This window comes from Oncorhynchus mykiss, chromosome 32 (assembly GCF_013265735.2).
Source record: "Oncorhynchus mykiss isolate Arlee chromosome 32, USDA_OmykA_1.1, whole genome shotgun sequence".
Lineage (NCBI taxonomy): Eukaryota > Metazoa > Chordata > Actinopteri > Salmoniformes > Salmonidae > Oncorhynchus > Oncorhynchus mykiss.
Window position 1 is genome coordinate 29,607,544 of NC_050572.1, and position 17,182 is coordinate 29,624,725.

Here is a 17,182-nt window from a genome sequence, read left to right on the forward strand (position 1 = left end):
AAACCATGATGCTGCCACCACCATGTTTGACAGTGGGGATGGTGTGTTCAGGGTGATGAGCTGTGTTGCTTTTACGCCAAACATAATGTTTTGCATTGTTGCCAAAAAGTTCAACTTTGGTTTCATCTGACCAGAGCACCTTCTTCCACATGTTTGGTGTGTCTCCCAGGTGGCTTGTGGCAAACTTTAAACGACACTTTTTATGGATATCTTTAAGAAATGGCTTTCTTCTTGCCACTCTTCCATAAAAGGCCAGATTTGTGCAATATACGACTGATTGTTGTCCTATGGACAGAGTCTCCCACCTCAGCTGTAGATCTCTGCAGTTCATCCAGAGTGATCATGGGCCTCTTGGCTGCATCTCTGATCAGTCTTCTCCTTGTATGAGCTGAAAGTGTAGAGGGACGGCCAGGTCTTGGTAGATTTGCAGTGGTCTGATACTCCTTCCATTTCAATATTATCGCTTGCACAGTGCTCCTTGGGATGTTTAAAGCTTGGGAAATCTTTTTGTATCCAAATCCGGCTTTAAACTTCTTCACAACAGTATCTCGGACCTGCCTGGTGTGTTCCTTGTTCTTCATGATGCTCTCTGCGCTTTTAACGGACCTCTGAGACTATCACAGTGCAGGTGCATTTATACGGAGACTTGATTACACACAGGTGGATTGTATTTATCATCATTAGTCATTTAGGTCAACATTGGATCATTCAGAGATCCTCACTGAACTTCTGGAGAGAGTTTGCTGCACTGAAACTAAAGGGGCTGAATAATTTTGCACGCCCAATTTTTCAGTTTTTGATTTGTTAAAAAAGTTTGAAATATCCAATAAATGTCGTTCCACTTCATGATTGTGTCCCACTTGTTGTTGATTCTTCACAAAAAAATACAGTTTTATATCTTTATATTTGAAGCCTGAAATGTCGCAAAAGGTCGCAAAGTTCAAGGGGGCCGAATACTTTCGTAAGGCACTGTATATACTCACTCAGTCTACCTACTGTGACACAATATTTGATTGTTTCAGGAGTAGGACACAAAAATTCCACAGGATTATATGTACTTGTTGCAACTTACACACAATGAATTTAAGGTATTCTTAGCAATATGCCGTTATAGAGGTAACACAATTGTCAACCAATATTGGCCCCTCCAAATGTAGGCATGCCTGTTGTTGTTGATATCTGTAAGCAGGAAGTCGGCCCGCTGTGTATGATGCCATATTGCTGAGTGTACCTTGTGACCACCATCCCACTCTGTCTGCCAAATTCTCTCTTTGCTCTCGTTTTCCTTAATAGGATGTCGGTGGGCGGAGCCGGGAGGGTCGTCAGGGAAATGGGACACACCTGGGCTCGGGTGTATCCCGGGATAAATACACCTCTTCCTCAATTATTGAGGAGACTCTCTCCATGCAGACACAATGATAGAGTTTGGTTGTGGCATTTTTGTGGCAATTTTGTTTGTTTGCTTTGGCACCCCTCATTATCACATGTATGCACGCAAACACACACCATTGCTAATTGTATTTAGTTTACTTCAGTTAATAAATATATTTTGTTATTCTTTTTGTTACGAACTTCAAGCAGGTTTGTGACAACCTTTAAACAAACATTCCAAATGGTGTATCCACAATATATAAATGGACAGTCCATCCAGCACCTTGTTTGAATGAGAATGCCTGTTTCCCTGATTCAGATTTTATACGCGAGACAGGGGGGAGCACCTGGGCTTTAGCACAACAAATGAGGGGCCAGCTGTTATCCATTCTTCAGCCAGCAATACAATGGGGAGCTGGCAAGGGTTTTTGCCCGCCTGTGGATGGATGTGTAAATGCAGATGTGTTGCAGCTACACTCACGTGAAATTGTGATTTTCTTTTATTTTGATGACAATGCATTTTGCTGTGCACAGTGTTTTTGTGTTGGTTGGCAACACTGTTGTTTTCATAGTGCTTTGTAAGACAAGAATTGATCCAACCAATTTAAGCGCTATACTATAAATATTACAGTAGGACATCAAATTGATGTCAAGCACATGCCTGGTAGCCTAATGCATGTAGCTATGTAGAATATGATCCTGTTCTTTGGCAAATACTGCTATGAAACAGAGATTGAATAATTGCATACTGCAACTTCCTAAACAAATTCATAGTTCTTACTTTGGTTATTTCACACTGATTATTAGCACAGTCTGGGCAGTACAACACTTTCTGACACAATAACAACCAAGCATATGACTCTTGAAAATAAAAATCGGTGACAAAAGAAAAGCTTTGCCTTTCATCACAGTCTTACTACTGGGTGCCCATAGTTTCTCTATGAAGCTTTGCCACCTGTTGATTGACCTTCCAAACCCGCTGTACTACTCTCTGATGGATCAAAGGCAGCCACTCAGGCCGGAGCTAAAAGCACAGGCGGATGTGAGCTCAGGTGACATTTACATGCTCTATGGTCTCGTTGTCCCTGTCGTCCTCCTCTCGCTTCGCTACATGGTCCGCCCGACACTCCATCCCATCTACTCTCTTCCCCTGAAAAGAGAAAAGGTAGCCATTGTAACAAGAGTTTAAACATGTGAATATAAAACACATGTTAACAGTGTTGATGAGGTCTGGCGACAACGCGTATGGCTTATAACACAATGACGCGCTTACTGAGAAGGCTACACTGTAAACATTAAGACAGCTTCGGAAGCATTTCACAACATCTTTTATTAGCAATTCATTAATATCAATGAATACTATGTCATCTCAAATATGGTGTACTTCACTTGCACACAGTACTGATACCAAGAACAAGAGGCAATAGCACCATTAAGTTGTTTTTATAAAGTAATTTATAAATATTGATGTAAATGTTGCTTATGAAGATGCTCATGAAGATGCTACTGTGTGTAGTCTATTAAGGGGTCCTTCCCAGTAAGAGAAATTGAACACTGATGCAAGATGAGGGACAAATGCTGTGCATCTTTGACAATGCTCTACTGAGGTGAAGCCTTGGACATGTATAATACAGGTGAGACACATATGAGTGGCTGTGACATAAAATGGCTTCTCACCTTTGAGCACTTACTCCCTGCAGGACGGAAAGAAACTACAATGTATACATTTCTCTACATAAAAGCGAGAGAAAGACATTCGTGAAAGATAACGACGTACACTTCATGTCTTTTCATGCTCTTTTTAATCTTTGAAGAGAATAGTTGTCACAGAATATAATTCTTACATAACAGCTTGAGTAAACTTGGTGATTTCAGCGTAATAATTTAAACAATCTGACAATGTTACATGGAGTGGAGCGTCAATACTCTGTGTTTATGCAACAGGCTCTCCTCCAGACTCTCTGTGCATTGAACCAATTGACGCTCCCCCTTCAGCTTCTCCTGCTTTACAATGAGTGGTATGTGTGGTCTGACAACCAAAGACAAAATATTGAGCCTCTTTTTACCTAAGGGTGTACCCATGAGAGCCAGCATCTGTCAGGTGCTTTGTAATCAAGCCTATCAATCACTAGAGTCACAGGCTGAATGAAAAAAGAAAACGTCAGTGCTAGAACAGGCAAACCTCACCTCAGCCAGGTTTTTAAATAAGCCTTCGGTTCAGTCTACGCAGCGTATGAATACAGATACCAGTCACCTATATCAAGTAACGATCAACACTTCTAAGATTTAACAAGGGAGTAATGATACATCGTTACGTAGTACTGGATGTGAACGTGATCAACTGTTAACCTGGTTATTTCAACAATAGTGAATTATGTACTGAGCATTAACATAAGACGAATGAAAATGCTCTATAAAACATTAACAGTTCAATCAGAAAGATTGTTTCATCAAACTTATAAAAAGGCAGGGATTGCGAGAGAGACATAAAAAGACAGCAATTCAGCAAGGCACTTAACGTTTCGGTAGTGGGGGCCATTCCAGCTAAGAGGACTGCAGCAGTAGCTGCTGCGTGTGAATGCCTACCTGCTTCCCAATGTCGTCTCGCTCTCCGGGGTACCCGAAGCTGGAGTCCTCCTCCCCGGTCCTCTGCTGTGAGCTCGACGGAACCTGGCTCTCCATCTGAGCCCGCGACTCCCGCTCTGCTGCAGCAGTAGAACCTCCAGCTTTGTTTCTCTCCACCACCTCCTCCTTCTCTCTCTTCTCTTTGGATTGGGCAGAGCTCTGCCGTTTCTTCTTGCCTCGCCGCTGCTGTGTCTTGCGCCTGTCTGACCCAGAGGCTGAAGGCTCTACAGCGGAGCTATGCTCAACAGGTCCCTCCCCCACAGTCGAGACCTGAGATGGGGCTGCAGACGGAGCGAGTGTTTGGCTCTGGTGCCGAGCCTCCGGGGTGTGCCGGAGGCGATCTCGCTCTATTTCGGCGGCATGTAAGGAGGAGCGGAGCACCTCTACCTCCCCTTGGAGAGATTCGATCTGGAGATGATGATCCTTGATGGAGCAAGCTAGGACTGCAGACTGAACAGGCTGCTCTCTCTGTTGGAGATGTGCTTGGCTCAGAGCAGCTCTCCCTCCCTCCTCTCTCTGCAGTTCCATCTCTCCCTTTCTCTCCTTCAGAGTCTCCCGTTCTCTTTCGAGCTCTTCCTCAAGGTTTTCGTTTTGGGCAATGACCTCTTTGTTTTCTCTCTTGACCTGACTGAGCTCTCCTTCCAGCTCATCCAATTCGCCTTCTGTAACAGTCAGCTGCTCGGTAACTTCAGACAGCCTCACTGCGAGTTCCTCCTTTTCTGTCAGAGATACCTTCAGCTTCTCCATCAGCTCAGTAGTGTCTTTCTCTATCGAAGCACTGCCGTTGTCCTCCATTTGGATATTTTCCTTGCTCTCCCTCAGCTCCTGAATCTGCGACTGAAGGCTGGCAAGTTGAGACTCAAACACAAGTGTCTCCTTGAGAATCCTCTCTTCCAACTGCGCCTTTACCTCAACAAGGCACGTATACTCCTCATTGAGCTCCTGATAGTTCACCTCAAAGTTCTTTTCGGCAAAAGAGAATGTGTTCCTTTGCTTTTCAATCTCCTCTTGCAACTCTACCACTTGTCGCTGCTTTTGTTCATTTTCTGTGGTGAGAGATTTAATTTGTTTTGTCTTGGACTCCACTTCCTCTTTCATGGTGTTGTTGGTTTCCATCAAAATCCTATTTTCTGACTCCTGCCCCCTCCATTTGTTGTCCCAGCTCTTTTCTCTTTCCTTGGACTCATTTTCTAGCAACTCGTTCTTTTTCAACAGCATTTGGAGATCCCTTTCCATTCTGACACTTTCTTCTCCACGCTTTCGCAGTTCCTCAACCTCCAACTGAAGCTCCTTGAGTTGCGCCACCAGCTCTTCGGCTTTTGAGCTGTGCAGTGCCATCTTTAGGTCGTCTTTCAGTGCAACAATTTGGTGTAACAGCTCGTCCCGCTTGACCTCGTAACCGTTCCGCAGTTCCTCCAGGGATCGGCTGTGCCGAATGGATGCCTCGTTGAGGAGGTTCTCAGCGTTGAGATGGCTTTCCCTCTGGAGATCCTCCCGAAGGAGAATGAGTTCTTCCTCGTGGCTGAAGAGGAGCTGTGTCCTCAGCCTCTCCAGTTCCGACTCCTGTGACTCTGCCATGCGGTCCAGCACTGCATCCTTTTCACGCTCCATCATCTCCAGTTTGATCTTGTAGTTGGTTGTCTCCGACTCGTGCTTGGCCTCAATCTCTTCTGCTGACTCTGCAGCGGCAGCTAGCTGGGCCTTCAGGTCATCAATGGTTTCCTGGAAGCGCTGCAGATCACCACGACAACGCTCATGGACAGCAAAGGTATGGGAGGCCTGCTCCATTTTGGCATGGGCTGAGCGGAGGTCCTGGAGCAGGTCAGTCACCTGAGCCTGAAGGTTGAGCTTCTCCTGCGCCACCTGGGTCAGCTCCTGTCTGGCCTTCTCATGGAGAGCCTGGGCCTCTAGGAGCCTCTGCTGAAGCTCTGCGATCTTGCCCTTAAGCTCAATCACCACCTCGGGACTGGGACTGGGCGCGGGTTGCTGAGCTCTTAGAAGTGCTAGATCTTCGCGATGCTGCTCCGTGACCCGCTCCAGGGCCGCAGAGTGCTGCAAGCGAAGTTCCAGCTTCATCTGGACGATCTGCTCACCGTACATCTCATCTAGCTCTGCCCGAAGATGTTCCAGCCTGCGGGCTGAGTCCTCCTCTATTCTCTGGAAGGTGTCGCTCTCTGACAGGCTCCCCTGATGGCATCGCTTCTGGAGATCTTCCACAGTGCCCATTAGCTGCTGGATTTCACTGGAGGACATCCGCTCCTTCTGCCTAGAGGCTGAGAGTTCGCACCTGCATGACTCTAACTCATTCCTACAGCTATTCCACTCACCCTTACTGCTCTCCAATTCAACCCTACAGCTATCCAACTCACCCTTACTACTCTCCAGCTCAATCCTACAGCTATTCAACTCACTCTTACTGCTCTCCAGCTCAACCCTACAGCTATTCAACTCACTCTTACTGCTCTCCAGCTCAACCCTACAGCTATCCAACTCACCCTTACTGCCCTCCAGCTCAACCCTACAGCTATCCAACTCACCCTTACTGCTCTCCAGCTCAACCCTACAGCTATTCAACTCACTCTTAGTGCACTCTAAGTCCCTCTTACAGTTATCCAAGTCCCTCTTACAGCTCTCTAGCTCTTGAGCCTTTGAGGACATTTGCTGGTTGAGGCCGTTTAAGCATTTCTCAGAGGCCGTCAACTCACCCTTTAGCTGGTGGAGGGAGGAGTCATGTTCTGACATGACTCTCTCTTGCTCGGCAATCAGCAGTTCTTTCTCGTTCATCTTCTGTGCAAAAGTCTCCTCAGTCATCCTTCCCACCTGTGTAAGCTCCACCTTGAGCATGGTCAGTGTACGCTCATGTTCTGTTATTATTGCAGTTTGTTCCGAAATCAGCAGGTCTTTCTCATTTAACCTTTGTGCAAATGATTCTTCTGTTCTTCTTCCCACCTGTGAGGGAAAGTAAGAATTAGACATACAGGTAAAATGTCAAATATATTTCAAATCTCATACTAAAACGGTTTAAACTTCTACAAAACAGCCCTTAACTAAATTATGTTTTTGTAAGGTAATAAGCTAATAATAGTAAGAAATGTAATCAGATTTCAAAATGCACCCTGTAATCAACCACCTTTAAAAGAGATCCATTGAATAGATCAATACATTTCATACAAGCAGACATTTTCACCTGAATGACAGGCATTGACTAACACCAAATACGCAGCCGTCTCACCATCTCAGCCTCGTTGAGCCGGTGCTGGAGCTGGCTGACATGCAGCAGATGCTCCTTGCTCATCATTTGCTGCGCTCTGACCTGGCCATCCATCTCCTCCAGCTGCTGCTGGTATTGGACAAGCTGCTGCTTGGACTGCAGGAGGTCCTGTGCTGTGCTGCTGTGGCTGGTGTTCCTCAGTGTCTCGCCTGCCTGCAGCTGTCAATCAAACCAGAGGGTGTTCATGTTCCCATGAAAATTGGGGAAAACAACAATATCACCACCACATCTGTTGTATAATTATTAGAAGGGTAATAAAAATCCATTAAATGTTGATAGAGCAGGGTAAAGCTTGAGACAGAATAAGATTGCATAGGACTAGCACAGGTATGTCTAACCTAGAGTTGCAAAATTCCAGTAACTTTCCCCAAATTCCCCGGTTTTTCAGAAATCCCGGTTGGAGGATTAAAGGAATATTCCAACAAGGTTCTATGGAAAACTAGGGAAGGATACCGAAATTTTGCAAACGCCCGATGGTTCTCCAAATCACGGCCAGTTGTGATACAGCCGGGAATCGAACCGGGGGCTGTAGTGACGCCTCTAGCACTGAGATGCAGTGCCTTAGACCGCTGCGTCACTCGGGAGCCCCTTCATTAGGAATGCTTTTCCAACAGCCTTGAAGGAGTTCCCACATATGCTGAGTACTTGTTGGCTGCTTTTCCTTCACTCCGTGGTCCAACTCATCCCAAACCATCTCAATTGGGTTGCGGTTGGGTGATTGTGGAGGCCAGGTCATCTGATGCAGCACTCCATCACGCTCCTTCTTGGTTGAATAGCCCTTACATAGCCTGGAGGTGTGTTGGGTGATTGTCCTGTTGAAAAACAAATGATAGTGGGACTAAGCACAAACCAGATGGGATGGCGTATCGCTGCAGAATGCTGTGGTAGCCATGCTGGTTAAGTGTGCCTTGAATTCGAAATAAATCACTGACAGTGTCACCAGCAAAGCAACCCCACACCATCACAACACCTCCGTGCATCACGGTGGGAACCATACATGCGGAGATCCGTTCACCTACTTTTTATCTCACAAAGACACGGGTTGGAACCAAAAATCCCAAATTTGGACTCAGACCAAAAGGACAGATTTCCACCGGTCTAATGTCCATTGCTCGTGTTTCTTGGCCCAAGCAAGTATCTTCTTATTGGTGTCCTTTAGTAGTGGTTTCTTTGCAGTAATTTCGCCATGATGGCCTGATTCACGCAGTTTCCTCTGAACAGTTGGTGTTGATGTGTCTGTTACTTGAACTCTGTGAAGCACTTATTTGGGCTGCAATCTGAGGTACAGTTAACACTCATGAACGTATCCTCTGCAGCAGAGATAACTCTGAGTCTCCCTGTCCTGTGGCGGTCCTCACGAGAGCCAGTTTCATCATAGCGTTTGATGGTTTTTGCTTCCTGCAAGCACTTGAAGAATCTTTCAAAGTTCCGGAAATTGTCCGCATTGTCTGACCTTCATGTCTTAAAGTAACGATGTACTGTCATTTCTCTTTGCTTATTTGAGCTGTTCTTGCCATAATATGGACTTGGTTTTTTACCAAATAGGGCTATCTTCTGTACACCACCCCTGCATTGTCACAACCCAACTGATTGGCTCAAACGCATTAAGTCAAGAAAATCCACAAATTAACTTTTAACAAGGCACACCTGTTAATTTAAATGCATTCCAGGTGACTAACTCATGAAGCTGGTTGAGAGAATGTCAAGAGTATGCAAAGCTATCATCAAGGCAAAGGGTGGCGAAACGATATATTTAGATTTGTTTAACACTTTTTTGGCAATGTAGAAATGAGTAAAATATTGAAAAACCCTGGAATGAGTAGGTGTGTCCAAACTATGGACTGGTACTGTACATATGCCTAGTTTCCTGAAACGGGTCACATGTCGCAAGTCCCGACTTCACAGGTGAGCAATTTTAACTTCTTTTTTTTTATCAAAATGCATTTTTGTGGTGGAAATGCCATCTGGAACATGTGAACTTTCATGTGCCTTAATTACAAACCTGTATGAAAACTGTAAATACGAATAAAATTGTTAAATTACGAGCCTTGTTGGTTAAACCACAGAAACAGACAGCAACCTTCCCACTAATGAATGGGCTGGATAATGAGTGGGCTGGACAAGCCGAGGAGAGAGGATTGGTTTGCCATATAGAATGCTTCCGTCTATTTGAGCTGGTCAGCCTGATGGTAATCCTGTCAAACGCTGCTTTTTAAAAAAAATGTATTGTGTAGTGGAGCTGCATAAGTGTTTCTCTCCACTTTCTGGAGGACCGAGTTTCGAATTCAGTAAAATTAGATTTATGATAGCTAAAAGAGATGTTGTACTAATGTTAGCTGGCTGGCTCCCTAGCTAAAGTTATGTGTACTATTCGTATCCCAGAACCATTTGCTTTGCTAGTTAGAGCCCAATGTTGGCTAGCTAGCATTGAATCTGGTTGGTTAGCTCCCAGCAGATTCATGCAGGGTAGTAATGACATGATTTGGCACTGTGTTCATTGTTGTTTAACTAGCTAACATTAGCTGGCTGGCGCGTTAGCTAACGTTACGTGATATGTGTGATCTTACACGTCGTTTACCTAGCTAGGTTCCTGTTAACCTAGCTAGCTAGCGAGCTAGATACATGTCTTAAGCTAAAGTGTACAACACCCGTTGAATATGGCCGGTGTCAGTAAACTTCAGCAAAAAAGCCAAATTAAATTGTTGCCAGCAGAGCTCGTTAAACTGTTGTCATGTTATCCAGGAGTTAAACAAATCATCGGCCAGAGCATCAAGTGCGTGCTCTGAACGCACCGAGAGCAAAACGAGATGGGTGGGGCAAAAGCTTAAGACAGTGTGAACGATGCTGAATGGGAGTAGACAAAGAGCTCTTCACTAGATACCAAAACATTCAAAGGTAATTTTCTCAAAAGTGAGTTTATCATCAACTTTCAAAGCAGAATTACTTTGGAGTACTTAGAGTACAATAGGCTGAGAGAGGCTGGACTGAGGGCTTGTAGGCCTGTTGAAAGAAAGGTCCTCACCAGACTTCACCGGCAACAACGCTGCCTATGGGCACAAACCCACCGTCGCTGGACCATACAGGACTGGCAAAAAGTGCTCTTTTTGTGCTCGAGTCACAGTTTTGTCTCACCAGGGCTGATTGTCAAATTCGCTTATATCATCGAAGGAATGAGCATTACACCGAGGCCTGTACTCGAGTGAGATCTTTTTGAAGGTGGAGGGTTCGTCATGGTTTGGGGCGGTGTGTCACAGCATCATCGAACTGCGCTTGTTGTCATTGCAGGCAATCTCAATGCTGTGCATTGCAGGCAATCTCAACGCTCATCTCAGCCTGACATGACATCACCCCCCCCCCTTTGTTCAGGAACACATTATTCCATATATGTTAGTCACATGTCTGTAGAACTTGTTCAGATTATGCCTCAATTGTTGAATCTTATGTTCATACAAATATTTATACATGTTAAGTTGACAGTTTCTTTTTTTGCTGAGTTTACATACATATATATATACACACACACACACACACACACACTACCATTCAAAAGTTTGGGGTCACTTAGAAATGTCCTTGTTTTTTAAAGAAAAGCACATTTTTTGTCCATTAAAGTAACGTCAAATTTATCAGAAATACAGTGTAGACATTGTTAATGTTGTAAATGACTATCGTAGCTGGAAACAGCAGATTTTTTATGGACTACCTACGTACAGATGCCCATTATCAACAACCATCACTCGTGTGTTCCAATGGCACGTTGTGTTCGCTAATCCAAGTTTATCATTTTAAAAGGCTAATTGATCATTAGAAAACAGTGTTTAGTTTGAGAAACAGACGCCTCAAGTCCTCAAATGGCAGCTTCATTAAATAGTACCTGCAAAACACTAGTCTCACCATCAACAGTGAAGAGGCGACTCCGAGATGCTGGCCATCTAGGCAGAGTTGCAAAGAAAAGCCATATATCAGACTGGTCAATAAAAATAAAATGTTAAGATTGGCAAAATAACACTGACACTGGACAGAGAAACTCTGCCTAGAAGGCCAGCATCCCAGAGTCGCATCTTCACTGTTGACGTTGAGACTGGTGTTTTGCGGGTACCATTTAATGAAGCTGACAGTTGACGACTTGAGCCATCGGTTTCTCAAACTGTACTTGTCCTCTTGCTCAGTTGTACACCAGGGCCTCCCACTCCTATTTCTATTCTGGTTAGGGCCAGTTTGTGCTGTTCTGGGAAGGGAGTATTACACAGCGTTTTATGAGATCTTCAGTTTCTTGGCAATTTCTCGCATGGAATAGCCTTCATTCTCAGAACAAGAATAGACTGACAAGTTTCAGAAGAAAGTGCTTTGTTTCTGGACATTTTGAGCCTGTAATCGAACCCACAAATGCTGATGTCCAGATACTCAACTAGTCTAAAGGCCAATTTTATTGCTTCGTTAATCAGGACAACAGTTTTCAGTTGTGCTAACATCATTGCAAAAGGGTTTTCTAATGATCAATTTGCCTTTTAAAATGATAAACTTCGATTAGCTAATAACGTGCCATTGGAACACAGGAGTGGTTGCTGACAATGGGCCCTGGTACGCCTATGTAGATATTCCATTTTAAAACAATTCTGCCGTTTCCAGCTACAATAGTCATTTACAACAATAACGTCTACACTGTATTTCTGATCAATTTGATGTTATTTTAAACGGACAAAAAAATGAGCTTTTCTTTAAAAAACAAGGACATTTCTAAGTGACCCCAAACTTTTGAACGGTAGTGTTTTCTTCTTGTATTATAGACTAGGGTGGGATAATATGATATAGTGTAATGTGGTGGTGTATAGATTAGACAAGGATGTCTTACCTGCTGGAACTGAATGTGCAGTTTCTGGCTCTGCTCAGTCATCTCCAAGAACTCCCTCATGACCTCGTCCTTCTCTTTGCGAGACTGCTGCAGATTGGCTGTGAGTTGGGTGATGATGCCATCTCGCTGCTTTAAGGCAGCCTTGAAGTCCTGCAGCTGGAGGAGAAAAAGAAGTGCAGTGTGTATACCTTGCATAATAAACATCAGTGATTCACAAGTCACACTTTAGTATGACAAAGAAAACAGTACACTGGCTTGACTTGATAAAGACAAAATGTGGTCTCAAAAACAGAAGTAGCTAGTTGTGTTATTTAAGGGTAGAGGTGATTTATTTTATTTTACCTTTAATTAACTAGGCAAGACAGTTAAGAACAAATTCTTATTTTCAATGACGGCCTAGGAACAGTGGGTTAACTGCCAGTTCAGGGGCAGAACGACAGATTTGTACCTTGTCAGCTCGGGGATTTGAACTTGCAACGCTCTAACCACTAGGCTACCCATGCTCCCCATTTAAAGGAGTATGTATGGTAATACAACCACCAATCAATGTTTTTAAACCAAACAAGAAAAGGGATGCATTCCATTGAAAAGGGAAATACCAAGAATAGTTTATATGTACTTGTTCCGTGTGTTTGACAATTCACTTGATCTTCACAGAAATCTCATATATTTAAGTTGTAATCTGAATATCAGTATATACATGCTTAGAAATAGGTTCCTTGACAGATAAGAATGAAAATAAGTAGGCCTAAACTACAAAACTATACAAATTATTGAAATAGAGAACCACAGAAGTGAAAAAAGGAAATATTAATCATAACTTTTAACAGTGACTCCTGCTGGGTAGCAAAATTATTATCAATATGAGAGCTGCACCCTCAAATGAAGGTCAGCCCCTTAGTGTGGGCTCAGCAAGGCCAACCCCTTATGCAATCTGGTTGATGAATTAAGACTCATAAACACACACTACAACAAATGTTAATGTTTCATGAACAGTTGCAGATGACAGGTGAAGCAGGTTATCTACTACTTTCTAACTACCAATCTTAATTCCTTCATACACAGAGCGCATATTACCTGTTGTACCCCCTCTGAGCCGAAAGCCACTCTAAATTCCTCCAGCTCTCGGCTCAGCTCCTCTACCGCCAGAGTCTTGGCAGCCAGCTCTTCCTCCATGACCTGTACACTTCCACCCCTCGCCTCCTGCTGAACAGAGCCCACTTCCTCCTGTTGTGGGGGGGGGAAGAAGTGGCTAGATTAGCAATTACCTAACATCCAAAACTGACACAGAATGGAGGGGGAAATGGTAGCTAGCTTAGCATTTAGCTAACCTACAAAACCACCACTGAAGCCATTAGTTAGCATCCAAGGCCATCACAGTACTGAGGGGAATGGTAGAAATTAACTAGCCAACATCCAAAACCGCCAAAGACCTGGCAGCCATTAAAGAGCACGGTGCTGATAATGGTGCCCTCTTTCGCTTTACCTCTGTACTTCACTACTCTTCGCTTAATCCGTCACACTCTCTGCATTTTTCTACCTCGCTCTCTCTTCTTTTCCTCCTCAGAAGGATTTTACTTCTTTACTCTCAAGCAGAAACAGTCAATCACTGCATTTGTTGTCACTCACTCTGTCCCCTCCTTCTCCCTTTTCTCTCTCCCTCCATCCCTCCCTCTTCCTGCCTGCAAATGGCAGGATTACCCGTGTGCCTTGGCAAATGAACAGCTCTTGCATCCCTGTCCAACGCCCTCTTCTCTAGCCACTTCACCATTCCATCCTCCAATCCCTCTTTCTACTTCTCTTCCTCCCTCTGTTTTCCTCTTTCTGGTCTGACTTCCAGAGTAATTTACACATCTGGAATGTCAAGCAGACCCCATTCCATACTCCCCATCTCTGCTGTTAAAATGGGGTGTAAAAGTTAAAGTATGACGGCAGCAACCCACGGACAATGCTGCACTGTAGTTCCTGGCCTTGAATCAAAATCACTTCACAAGCGCACACTGAGGATTCCAGCAGTAGAGAATAAAAAGCAACTTGGTTAGTGAGTTAGTCGGAGGACAATCTCAGGGTTAGGAGGTCAGAATGCAGTGTGGAGACAGAGCAAAAGTGTTACAGTAAAAAAAAAAAAAAAGACAGTAGCTGGTTGCCTATTTAATTGTTGTACTGTACCCAGATAAACTCCTTGTAAGTCTCCATTGGGTTCTCGGTCATCTCAAGGCAGCCATTCACCTGTTAATTCACAATACTGTTTGGTAAAGCAGGGAGATTTCATGGTTCAGCTTCCCACTGTTCACTGGTGTACAGAGCACAGAGTGAAGGATATAATTCAATTTAGAATTTTGGTTCTGTCGTCCATGTCAGGCTTTAAAGTAATGACTGTCGCCTTCTCCAAACCGTTAAACTCGGTGTCACAGGCAAAGCTTTTAATGGCGGCTCTGTAGAAGAGGGGAGGGGGTGAGGTGCGACGGGACTACTTTGACTTGTCAAGTTCAGATAAATGCCAGACGGGGACTTGGGGAGCTGAGTGTCTGGCAACAAGCTAGCCAAGTCACATTGCCTGTTCCAAAAGGCAACCTGGGAAAAGGCAGGCCTGTCCAAGGACCTAAGCCCCAAACCGTAACACTAATCCTAGCAAAGGACCTTATTAACAGATCTAAGATCAGCTTACCCTCTGTCAAATCTGAACCTTAACCACTAGGGGAAATAGTTTTTTAAGGTGCGATAACAAGACATTTTGCAATTTGGGTGAACTATCCCTTCAAGTACAGTGTATTAACTCCATTTAAAAGTGTTCTCTGGTGTAAACTACGACGAAGTTAACTCACCTCGGAGGAGTAGTCTTCGGCTGTGGTGGACACTTCACTATCTGGCTGAAATAGGAAACAAGAAGAGGATTCATCAGACCCTGCATGGGGAGGACCATAATAGGCCCCATAATAGTCACCAGTACAAGTGGCCCACACAAACAAGCAGAGGGAATGGGGCCTCCCGAGAGGTGCAGCGGTCTAAATGCTAGAGGCGTCACTACAGATCCGGGTTCGATCCGGGCAGTGTCGCAGCCAGCCGTGACCGGGAGACCCACGAGGTGGCTCACAATTGGCCCAGCATCGTACGGGTCAGGGGAGGGTTTAGACAGCCGGGATGTCCTTGTCCCATCGCACTCTTGCCTACTTTTATAAGACAGCTCCTTTTCAATGGAATAATGGCCATGATCATTAGAGCCTATTCTAGAGGGGCTAATTTCACTTGACCAAGATTAAAAGTTGGAACACCATGGTGCAAGACGAGGAGAAATTAAATGAGAGCTTTTATTGTCCGAGTTTATGGAGCATTAGGCCAATAGTTCCTGTGGCGGACCGGGCGCATGCACGCTGACACGGTCACCAGTTGGACGGTGTTTCCTCGGACACATTGGTGCTGCTGGCTTCCGGGTTAAGCGAGCAGTGTGTCAAAAAGCAGTGCGGCTTGGCAGGGTGTGTTTCTCCTGAGTCCCTACGGAAGTTGAAGCGATGGGACAAGACTAACTACCAATTGGATATCATGAAATTCAGGAGAAAAAGGGGCAAAAAATGAATACATTTTTAAATATAATTTTAAAAACAAGCATAGGGAAAAACAAAGCTTCAAAGTTAAAACTGATGGACCACAACATGAGTATGCAGTTTTAGCTAAAACAAGCCCATCCTAGGTCAATATTGAGTGTACAGTTAGAATTCTGCTGTTCATGATATGACAAGGCTATTGTCCTCTCATTTCCGATTAGCCTTTGTGCCGCCAGTTCTGGTCAGTTTCGGGAGAAGAATGGGTTAATTATGGCGATGCCAAATGCTGTCAACCCGTTTGACCTACATTCATTGGGGCATTTTGGAAGCATGGGGTGCCACATTCAATAACCGGGTGCAACCTACTTTTATAAGACAGCTTCTTTTCAATGGAATTATGGTTAGCTCTCGCACAGATCTCTGTGAACCAGTCTGCCTATACAAGTGGCTTGGAGGGGAACACTTTGAAGCTGGTGTTTCCACAGCAACCCCTCTCTGCAAGGGAAGTTGTATGGCTACTTAGAACGTCTCAGTGTTCATTCAATGGTGCGCCCAGGGCCAATTACACCCTTTGTCTTGGAAATGAAAACCCATTGTTTGGAGAAGAAACAGACTAAAAACAAAATGGTTTTAACTAAATGTTTGAACCATTTATCAGTCTCATTATTACAAATATGGATTCAGATAAGTCTGAACTCAAAGGCATGAGTCTAAACTCATGAGCATCTTGGACCTACGAAAATGTTATCATTAATGACAGAAGTGGAAATTCATGACAAACAGGTGCTGCTCAAAATGTCTGCATGCCTATAGAAATACAGTAGGAGAAAGTGCTGAGCAATACATCAAGAATACCGACCACCAAAAGAAAAGACAGGAAGCAGCCACTCTATTCAATCACCTCCGGGTCCATTTTGTGCTGCAAGGCCACAAAGCTCTCCAACCAAAGAATGAGGAGGCTTAAACAGTTTAAAGGCAATTCTGTTGCCACGGCAACCCATCATTTCCTAGTCACATTCGGGTGGTAAGGAGAGAAGAAATACTGTGTGGTTTTCAGCAAAAGAGGGAATGAAAACTATTAATGCGGTTCGTGACACAAGTAGTACAAAGGAACAGAAGGGAGGGAGAAAAGAGAGGAGTTTGCATTGTTCGGTGTAGGTGCAGAGTTGGGGGTGGCATGGTGCATACAGTCTGGTTGATGCTTGTGAATGTGCTCAAGGTTGTGAGGGGCTTGCCGACTGTCTGTGAAACAGAAATTATTTCACATTGATGATGTATCGGCGAGCTATATTAAAAATGACAGGATAAGACGGTCATTTGAACGAGGGAGAGAATCATTGAGCAACCTTGCAATTAAGCTTTATAGAGAAATGTCTGAAGAGATTGGAAAAGAAGTATGAACAACATTTTCACCAAATCCTTACTTATCTTTTTGGTTATTATTTTGCTCATTATCTAACCAAAGTTGAAAGAATACTCCAACCCAACCCTCTAGCACAATAACAATATTCACATAAATAA

General features: G+C 44.2%; 1 protein-coding gene across 8 annotated transcripts in view; it reads right to left on the reverse strand.

Moving 5' to 3' along the window:
• LOC110488241 (A-kinase anchor protein 9) overlaps positions 1-17,182 on the reverse strand; it is a 123,554-nt gene that overhangs the window by 86,682 nt on the left and 19,690 nt on the right. For 7 of the 8 annotated variants that reach the window (XM_021560393.2, XM_021560392.2, XM_021560388.2 and 4 more), the window contains exons 3-9: positions 14,945-14,989; positions 14,289-14,348; positions 13,197-13,346; positions 12,120-12,275; positions 7,229-7,426; positions 3,958-6,945; positions 2,435-2,521 (exon numbers count right to left, since the gene is read on the reverse strand). In XM_021560393.2, coding sequence (XP_021416068.2) covers positions 2,435-2,521; positions 3,958-6,945; positions 7,229-7,426; positions 12,120-12,275; positions 13,197-13,346; positions 14,289-14,348; positions 14,945-14,989 — 3,684 coding nt within the window. The remainder of the gene's footprint in view (positions 1-2,434; positions 2,522-3,957; positions 6,946-7,228; positions 7,427-12,119; positions 12,276-13,196; positions 13,347-14,288; positions 14,349-14,944; positions 14,990-17,182) is intronic. The other variant, XM_021560391.2, reaches the window with a different exon arrangement.